The following is a 10,538-nucleotide window of genomic DNA, read 5'->3' as shown; positions in this document are numbered from 1 at the left end:
GCTGACTTCCTTGACAATAATGTGCTTTGGCATCATTGTGAAAAAGGAACAGCAAAATATTACTGGACTGGCATCAAGAATTTTCTGAAGTTCTTATGAAAATATCAGTGTCCTTGTCAACTATCTCAAGTTAACACAAAGGTTCCCATCCCAGCAAAGGAAGAGGAACATTCACAGTGCCCTCGCTAAAACATATCCCTAACATAATGAAAAAAAATGTCCAATTATCCATCTCATTTCGATTTATGGAACCTAATTGACTATATATTTGTTTTACTAAATAAAAAAGACTACAAAAATACTTGATTAGTGAAATATTCTGGTATATCCATATGCCGTAAAAGGTGCTGTGCAAGTTTTTTCTTTAATATAGAACAAAGATTGACAGTTTTATAGAAGCATTTTCTCTCAATATTGCTCAAGACCAAATCCAAGTTCAAGTGCTGCAAGGACATGGCAATCAAAAGCATGTTTCTCAGATAACAGCATACACGAAAACATTGGTGAATCTTAAATTACCTTGAGGTATATTTTCATGGCTAAAATGTATCTCTGAGATATATATTGATTATAATTGCAACCTCCACATGATATTTGTTAATTATAAAATCATTCCCAATGAATTTTCTATTAATTATATTTAAACAATATTGAAAAGCCAAAAATTAATATCTAAACTAAGAATGTATTTTTATTCGTTCATGGGATGTGGGCATTGCTGGCTGGCTAGCATTTATTGCTTGTTCCTATTTGCCCTTGAGAAGATGGTGGTAAGCTGCCTTTTTGAACCACTCCAGTCCACTAAAAGCAAACCTCATAAATTATTTACTAAAAACAAAATTATTTTGTGCAATTGAAACTGTGGTGGATCACATTCCCTTAACTTTGTACTGTATATCTACCATTTAGTGGCAGGATAACAAAATGGCAGCTTGATAAATCTAGTTTAGTTTAGAATAATGCGGTTTCTTTTATATACTTGTTTGACAAGGCCTTGCTGTCCTCTTTTTCACGTGTTGTTGTGAATTACATTGTAATTTTGGATAAAATCTTTATTGAGAACACTTTGCTATGAAATCTTGGGATGGTATGAATTTTGCTATCATTGGGCTACCTGAATATAACAATGAACTGTTATGGTTCATAAATATAATTTGGATTTAAAGTACTGTATTGTTTAATTAAATAAGATTAATAGGGATTAATGTAACTACTAATACCGAATTACCTGCATTGCATCAATGGACATTTACTTGCAAAGCCTTTCATTTGAGTGTAAAACCCGATAACCACAGTTAGAGCATTCTTAAATAAGACTCATCCTGTTGCATAATTCCATCAGGAAAAGCAGACAGGGTAGTTTATTCCTATTGGTGTCTTAGTTAGAAGGCATGAGGGAGAACACAATGTTGGCAATATATTGTCAAACATTTAGAAAGATTGAAAAATAAAACATGCTCAGGGAGCTAATGCAATTCCTTTGTCAACTTAAGTTACAACCAGGAATGACAAATTGTATTTTCATATTACGAACATAGATAAAGATATTATTATTACATGTTACTTCAGGTTGAGGAATGTACTTCGAAATGTACGGACTTGCTATTGTGATCTATTTGGCTGGTTCTAGGATGAAGGATTAGCAAATGAACTAATGTGAAATTGCACCTAGCTCTGCAAAAACATTGAGTCAGGCTTTTTCAATGAGTAAAAACAATGACTGCAGATGCTGGAAACCAGATTCTGGATCAGTGGTGCTGGAAGAGCACAGCAATTCAGGCAGCATCCGAAAAGCTTCGAACCTTTTTCAATGAGTAGCTTGCCAAGCTGTCTTCCACTTTCTTTACTTACAACTTTCAGTTTTAAACTTCCCTAACTTCTTAGTTATCTACAATTTACCAAAGCTTACTTCTGTGCTTAACTTTTACAATACCCTTTTCAGCTTTGGGTCTGCACTATAATAAGAGACTGATTGCTGTTAAAGATGTTGAATTTCTGTGACTTTATTCTTGATGTTGATAAGTATCAGTATATGATTGGTGTGTGGTATACTGCAGATTTAATTCACCAACATTCTACAATAAAGTGATGAAATACCAAAATGGTAATATATCAGTTATATCAGATGGTGCTCACATGGCTATTATATAGAGTAAAATATGACAACTTCAATATGCGGTAATGTCTGGTTTCCTTTGGAGGTATCTCCTCAAATAGTCAGTATGCTCTCAGGTGTTTGATGAGCATACACTCACTGGACACAAAGTTGTTCAGTTTTATCAGATCATACAAGCTATACTGGGTTAGAAAAGCAAGCAAAAGACTAAAATATATTAATGACAACAACTTACAACATATTAGATTTTATGACACACTAAGATAATAAACTTTTTAAATTACATTGTCTATAGTAAATTATTCTATTACTGCAGTTACTTTTATATAAGTTGTTACATTTAAGAAGAAAGCAATTTTTAGAAGTGCAAATGTCAAGGAATGCAATGTTTATTCATTCCTAATATTACAAAGTGATTTCAATCAATTCACAGTTAATACTGGCGGTTTTTTTTGTTACTTTTGACCAATTCAAAAGTAATTTGTAGATTGGCCACAACACATGTACTGAGTCAAACTTATTACAGCATAGTCTACTTAATCACAAAAGCAGTTTGTTAATTAATATTGCATTCTGTCATGACATTGAACAGAAATAAGCATGGTTTAATTGAATACCATATTGTCATACTTCATTATGGATAAAATATAGAAATGATACATTCACTATAAGGCATCTCTGTGCACATACCACAACATCACAGTGAATATGCTAAAGATTATTTTCTTTCCCCTGTTGAAACCACTCAAATATTGCACTCATTCTGACTTAAATCGAGTATGATCTGTTTTAAGTTTACCAGAGTCTTGTTACATCTAACTGACATAAAACAACTTATTAAACCACATCCCATTATGTACACATCACACTAGTCACCTGCAAGTGCATTATAGAAGGCATCAACTTTAGGGCAACAAAACAGAATTTGTCTACCGTCACTGAAAGTAGCGCTCTACAGCTTCGTGTAACATTGACATGGGGTAAACCAACACTTCAAGCCATTCAATTTCTTCTAATCAGAAAATAAGCTGGCAAAGGACTTCCTCAAATTACGAATTGTTTCAGCCTTAGCTTCATCCTCATTCAAATTTGATCGAAATAATGATGATTCCGTAATGTTGAATGCATTGGTCAAAGATTGTGATTTGCTGAAAACCAAAAGAAAATATGCTTATTTTTTTTACATAAATGGAAATATTAAATTTTCAATAAACCATCTCATTTTTATTCTCAGAAAAACATCTCCATCTTGAAAGTATTAACATCTCAATTCATGTCTTATCTTTTTTCTATAAGCACTGTAAAATATGCTCTAATCAATCTATGACACCAGTCAATTAACAATATTTTCTATTGCTGCCTTGTATTATGCCATTGTTGTTTAATATGACTTAATTGTTAATTGAAAAAGCTATTGATCTAACTTCTGTAGGTGCATAATATGTTAAAACTTTTAAATAGATCAATAATAAATTCAGATTTCAATTTCTCATTGAGTTCAACCTTCTGATGTGCTGATATGACTGAAAAATGGTAACTTTCCTGTTGATGCTGATTTTGAGGGAAATAAGCTTAAATCAAGAAATTTACAGTTTGATATTTTTAAAAACTGAAATATATTTCTGATATCTGTCCATACATCTGCTTATAGCTCACAGAAGCGACATTGACTTGTCATAAACAAAATAAGGAATAGTTTCATGACACACAGGATTTTGCAAAAACAATGATTTAAGAGATGTTAATTTCTAAGATTATCAGCCAACAGAGCTATGTCTTAAGTTTGCCACCTTTGGTTGCATCAGGAAAAACATATAAAATTTGTCAGGAGTCCTGCCTGAACAAACTTGTCTCTTGTGCACTAAGTGCAAGCAATGGCAAGCTTAGTACTTTAATAAGTCAGTGTAGGCAAAGGGGAAATTAGTAAATTGATTTGAAATGGCAAGCGACCTGCACCTTCAGTGTCTGAGCAACTACATGAGTTATCTTGAATTATGATTTTATAATTTGTGGCCTGGTAGCATTTTCTTGGAGGTACTATCACTATGAGCAGTTGACTTGGGAGTGAATTCAGATCAAAACACCTAGAAAGCTTTTTAAATTTGCAACTCCGTTTCTTTCACCTTTGATATTGTCTCACTTGCTGAGTATTTCCAGCATTTCATGTTTTCATTTCAATTTTCTATGTACTGTTGAATCTGGTACAACTGGTGCCTTGAATTAGGAACCCAGATACCAAGGTACTCTCAGTTAATTTTTAAAAAACTGTCTTTTAATTGTAGCGCACATCCTTTTAACTGGCTTGCAGTGTAGGAGATATAATGTACATTTCAGAATGAAGAATGAAAATAATAAAATCATGGCTGAACCAAAACAGAGAACTGAGGAGGAGGGAGAGAGGGCGTGTATGAAGATAGAGAAGAGATGTACAAATATAAGAAGTAAAAAGGACAAGAAAGAGGTAAATGGTAAAGGGGATGAGAGAGAAAGTGGGGAACTGAGTCCATCAAAAATAAAAATGAATTGAAAATAGTTGTGGGAACGTAATAGCTGGTTAAGAGATGGGTTGAGGTAAGGGATAAAAGGAAGGGCTAGAATGGAGATGAAGGAAAAAGTGGGATGAGGAGACTTGTATTCTGATGAATGGAATACCTTGAGTTTCATATTGCACATTCAATATTTTCCGATCTTATGAAAAGGAAGGAGAGCTCCTTGCTTGCCTAATTTGTATCCAATTTTAATAGTTTGAAGCTCTGAATTTGAACTAGGAGTCAAATACTATTTTTCTTGCTGGCTTACCAATATTTGTTGTCTAACATTTGAAAGTTTATTTAAAAAAAGCTAAAATTAACAAAATCTTACTTTAACTGAGGATGAGGCTGTGGCTGTTGTTGAGGGGTTGTTGGCTGGGATTTGAGTATGGGCTGTGCTTGTATCTTTTGTTCAGGTTGCCCCCTCACTGGTTGACCTTGTGATCGCTGGGTTTGCAAAGTAGTCCGTGGTTGTTGCATTGCTTGGCTTGGTTGCCTTTGTTGTTGAGTTGGGGGGCCAGTGGGACGCGGACCTCCTTGTGCACGTGGCCCCTCAGAAGAAGCATGATGTTGTGGCAGTAGGCCTTGGCTTTGTGGATGTGGTCCTTGGGGTTGTGTTGGGCCCCCTATGTTCAGCACAAGAAACACTATATAATGTTACATTTATAGAAATTCCTTAAAAAGTTTGAAATCCAGCACTTACTTACTATAAAATTAAAGGGGGTTATTTACATGTTCCTGATGATGTTCCAAAGTGTGATATTTTGTGAAGTTCAATTTAAACCTTTAAACATTTTAGGTCAATGGCTACATTTAAGTTTAAAGTCTTAATTGCAAGCAATAACTCAAACATTTCTCCCCAATAAAGTACAAATTTGATTCTGAAGGCAAGATCAGTGTTAAAATAGTTTAACACAGGAGCTAGAGTACTTAAGTTATAAGTAAACAATCCATGAAGATAGCATACTAGGTCGCTGAAAGCAAAAACAATAGAAAAGTCCAGAGAAAGCAGAAAAATACAAGATTAGAATAAGCAGTCGGTTGGGGGCCATAAGAAAACTGAGCAGAAAAGTTACAAAACTTAAAGAAATCTATGTTGACTCTAATTATAAAAGTCACCAGTTGATGACTAGTTTGCTGTTAAACAGTCAGTGGACCATTTTACTGTCTTTATTACTCCTAAATTTAAATTCTATTTTCTTAATGTAGCCAGTCAATTAAACATAAGGTTCATTCAATACTTAACTGTCACGATCAATGTATTTTTCCACAAACATTAAGCATATTTTAAGGAATCAAGAGAAATTTTGTGTTAAACTCATAATATTTGTAGGTCATAGATTGCTAATTAATAAAGTACCATAAATTAAAAAAGAACATTTTTTTGAAGTTTATCAATCATGTTTTCTTTCCTGCATAAAACTTTGGTGGGAAGTTAGAAATTTGTTAATGTGCTAATCAAGTAATCCTTTGATAATTCAAAATGGGCAAAACATCAGGTAAAAAGATGTTAAAACATCAATATAAAATTTCATGTGATTTAAGCTAGAGAAAATACCTACATGGGCATGTAGGGTCATTGAAAAAACAGTACATAATTAATGAATTAATTGATACATAACCATTGAACATTTGAAGTTTCGGGCTGACTTTAGAGGCCTTTGAAAATGCTGGATGGGGCCCAATCCTGAAGTCTCACCCCTATTTCTGAAGGAAGTCAGTTTTGTTAATGAGGGAAGAGGGAATAGTGTGAATCACAGGTGTAGGAATCATGCACTCTGATCATTTGAAATTAGAGCTAAGTTCAAGTAGACCGCATCTTTGCAGCTTCAAGGATCAAAACCCATAATGTGGTAATTCCATATTTATTAAGTAGATATAAACGTTTGTGAAGAGTGCATGGATCTGTTTGAGCTTCATGATTTTCTTATGATCCAAAAGCCCTCCAAGTTTGCTGTTACTTACAAAGAGAATAAAACTGCAAGATTCTAGGGTTTTAAACCAACAAAATTTACTTTACTACTCAAAGTCAAGAATTTATAATGGGCTGAATTTTAGCAAAACGTTTAGCAAGATTCAGCAAAGTGTAAAGTTCAGGACATTTCATGGTGGATTTCTCCCAATTAGTTCTGTGAGGTACCTCCGCTGTTCCACTTGTATGGACTATGGCTCGATGGTGCTGTGCATGCTCTATCATACTCTCACCAGCAGTGGAAGCACTTGCCATTGCTTGGATCCCCCAGACCTTGCCACCAGTACCATATTTAAAGCCCAGCTGTGCACTAGGTCAATCACAAATGGCCCTTCATAGTATATGTAATGGAAGGGAAATGAAAAAGAACAATTTTTGAAGGCAAACAGGTGACTTCTCATTGGTAATAGAAGATCATATTTGTAAGTGTATTGCTACTTAACATCACCACCTGTCTTACAATTAACTCCAGTATGAGAATTAAAATCCACAGGCTACCCATCCTTGATGCCATATCATGTTAGAATAGAAGAGAGTGCTCCTCTTTTGCCAATGTCCAGCATAGCATATCTTATTTTTCAATGTGTGAGTCTTCAAACTGTTGAAAAAAGTTAACTTTTATTCAACAACAAGAGAAACGAAGAAGAAAGTCTTTGCTTTTCTTCACAGAAATGACTATCATCAAGTTTAATAACCAGTGACATGCTCAAGATTGCTTGTGACCAGGATTTGTATCTCACATATTCGCATGCGTTTTGCAAACAGGACTCTATGATTAGAAATATCTTAAATCAGTACTGTATAAGTGTCCAGATGAATGCCATTGAAGTACTTCATGCTGCTCACAAGTAGAGCCTGCAAGTTCAAACAGGAAAAGACACTTACTCCATCGATTCCAGGTGTTCACAGCTGCTTTTTATTTCTATTGTGCATTTGTAATTAGGATGAGGGTAGAACACAGGTCACACTTTGCAGAGTCAGTCATAGGCTCAGCCTAGTAATCTGAGACCCCCAACCTCCGTATTTCTTTCTTTCTTCTTTGCGCTTCCTGTCAACTCCATCAATCCTGAGCTTGCACAAATTCTCACTCAACTCACATTTATGTTTTCATTTCCCAATGTTACCCTCTGAGCCCTGGGGTCAAGAGCTTTGTCATGCCAAAATCATGATGTATTGTCACACCATTGAAGGCAGGGGTGTGGAGGCCATCAATTAATCCTTCCTGCAGTAATCTATGTCTTCCAATGCACTATTGTCTCCCACTTATAAATATTGAGCTGCCCTCTGTCACATATATTGTTCCCTGTGCTGCTTTCAATCCAACAATTGATTTCCCAACTTCCCTACCACAGGATACATATTAGGAACTTAATAATGCTCTTTAACTTTCAGTGGACAGACCCAATTGACAAGGGTCCCTCTTCACTTGCTTGAGGATTACTACCCTTAGACTTTGAGACATAGCCATTTGGTTAACCACATGTAGTGAATTTGCTATGTAAACTGCTGGCAGATGCTTTGGGTGTGACATTGATATAACATGGTACTGTGCAGCAATATATCCATCTTCCTGACTGATCACTGCAAACCATCATGACAAGCTGCTGAGCTTTGTGTCTGTGCTACAAGACAGAATGACTATAAGCCTATAAGTTTTGAATAAGTGGAAAAGCAGAAAAAGACAAATGCAGAGATGCTATGAGCAAAGTAGATGCAAACTGAGTTTTAAAACAAAATTATTCATGGCATGTGGGTGTCACTAGCTGAGCCAGCATTTGGTGGCCATCCTTAGTTATCCTCGAGAAGTTGGTGGTGATCTGCTTTCTTTAACTGCTGCAATCCCATGCTATAAGTAGACCCAGAATGCTGTAAGGATGGGAATTCATGATTTTGATCCAACACGAAGGAATGGCGATATATTTTCAAGTCAGGAAGGCTGGTGGCTTGGATGGAATCTTGCAGGTCATGACATTCCCACATGTCTGTTGCTCTTGTCCTTCTAGATGGAAATTGTTGTGGGTGTGCAAGGTGATGTCTAAGGAGCGTTGGTGAATTTCTGCAATGCATTTTATCGTTAGTACATACTGCTGCTATTGAATGTTGGTGGTGGAGGGAGTGCATGTCTGTAGATGTAATGCCAATCAAGTGGGCTGCTTTGTCCTGGATAATTCAAGCTTCTTCAGTGTTGTTGGAGCTGCGCTCATCCAGGCAAGTGGGGAGTATTCCATTGCACTTCTGCCTTGAGTTGACAGACTTTGGGGAGTTAGGAGGTGAAATACTTGCTGCAGGATTCTTAGCCTCTGATGTGCTCTTGTAACCACTATATTTATATGGCTAGGCCAATTCAGTTTCTTGTCAATGGTAATCCTAGGATGTTGATAGTGGGAGAATTAAGTAATTGTAATGTCATTGAATGCCAAGGTACAGTGGTTAGCTAGTCTCTTATTGGAGATTGTCAATTCCTAGCATTTGTGTGGCTTGAGCGTTACTTGCCACATTTCACCCCAAGCCTGGTTATTGTCCAGATCTTGTTGCATTTGAACATGAGCTGCTTCAGGATCTGAGAAGTTGTGAATAGAGCTGAACATTGTGCAATTATCAGTGAACATTGTGACATTACGAAGGAGGAAAGGTTGTTGATGAAGTAACTGAAAATGCAGTCCCACAGACACTAACCTATGGGACTGCTGCAGAGATGTCATGATCCCAACAACTTCAACCATCCTCCTTTGTGCCAGGTATGACTCCAACCAGCAGAAAAGTTTCCCCCTAATTTCCATTGACACCAGGTTTGCTGGGGCTCCTTGATGCCATACCTGGTCAAATTCAGTGGTGATGTAGAGGAGCAGTCACTTTCACCTCACCTCTGAAATTTAGCTCTTTTGTCCATGTATGAACCACAGCTTTAATGAGATCGCATCTTGGTGGAACCCAGACTGGGCATCAATGTTCAGGCTACTGCTGAGTAAGTGCTGCTTGATAGCATTGTTGTTAATAGCTTACATCAATTTATTAATGACAGAGTAGATTGATGGTCTGGTAATTGGTCAGGTTGGATTTGTCCTGCTTTTGGTGTACAGGACACACCTGCCAAACTTTTCACGTTAATGGGTAGATGCCAGTATTGTAGCCGTAGGAACACCTTTAAGGAGATGCAACAAGTTTTGAACACAAGTCTTCAGTACTATTTCCAGAATATTGTCAGCCTTTTCAGTATCCAGTGCCTCCAACCATTTCTTTGTAACACATGGAGTGACTCAATTTTGCTGAAGACCGGCACCTGTGATGTTGTGACCTCTGGAGGAGATTGAGTGAGCATGAAGATAGCAGGTGAGCTACCCCAAAGCTATACCTTGATCCGATGCATGAGATGGAAAGTGGTCTAGCAGCAGCATCACAATGAAAGGTGTTGATGCTCTCTCAAGGTGCAGCATTAAGTGGATAACTATTATAAGTGAGTTGGAGATGTGACATGATGATAATGTGAGGCCCATGTGTGTCTGATGGCCAATTTCCATGGATGGGGATGGAGGTACAGATGGTCACTCCCCATGAAGTATATCCTTAGATATTAGAGACTTCTGTCCAAGGTGGAGGCCTGGAGCAGCAGATGGTGAGTTGGAGATGCTGGAAAATTTTCATTTTGGGAACTGTTGCTGCCTGGTTCTATCTGCCGCATGGAAAATAGCAAACAAGTTGAGAATAGATAATAGTGCAATAGTGCAAATTGGTCCCTCACTGTTCGCTACTGAGATTCTCATCTATTGATACTGGACTTTGAGAATCTTACAATAGTTTCCCAATAGACACATCATCGTTCTAGGGAAGGGTCACTTGACCCAAAACGTAAACTCTGATTTCTCTCCACAGATGCTGCCAGATCTACTGAGCTTTTCCAGCAATTTCTGTTTTTGTTTCT

General features: G+C 36.7%; 1 protein-coding gene across 1 annotated transcript in view; it reads right to left on the bottom strand.

Moving 5' to 3' along the window:
* Nucleotides 1–1,983: 1,983 nt before the first annotated feature.
* syn2b (synapsin IIb) overlaps nt 1,984–10,538 on the bottom strand; it is a 412,919-nt gene continuing 404,364 nt past the window's right edge. Inside the window, exons 12-13 of the mRNA XM_043707946.2 lie at nt 4,979–5,273; nt 1,984–3,264 (exon numbers count right to left, since the gene is read on the bottom strand). Of these exons, the coding sequence (XP_043563881.2) occupies nt 3,129–3,264; nt 4,979–5,273 (431 nt within the window). The 3' untranslated portion in view covers nt 1,984–3,128. The remainder of the gene's footprint in view (nt 3,265–4,978; nt 5,274–10,538) is intronic.

The sequence above is a fragment of the Chiloscyllium plagiosum genome, unplaced genomic scaffold (assembly GCF_037043375.1).
Source record: "Chiloscyllium plagiosum isolate Xiang-an unplaced genomic scaffold, Cpla_swu_hap1 HiC_scaffold_14, whole genome shotgun sequence".
NCBI lineage: Eukaryota > Metazoa > Chordata > Chondrichthyes > Orectolobiformes > Hemiscylliidae > Chiloscyllium > Chiloscyllium plagiosum.
Note: the sequence above shows the minus strand (reverse complement) of the source record. Positions and strands in the feature narration are given on the sequence as shown.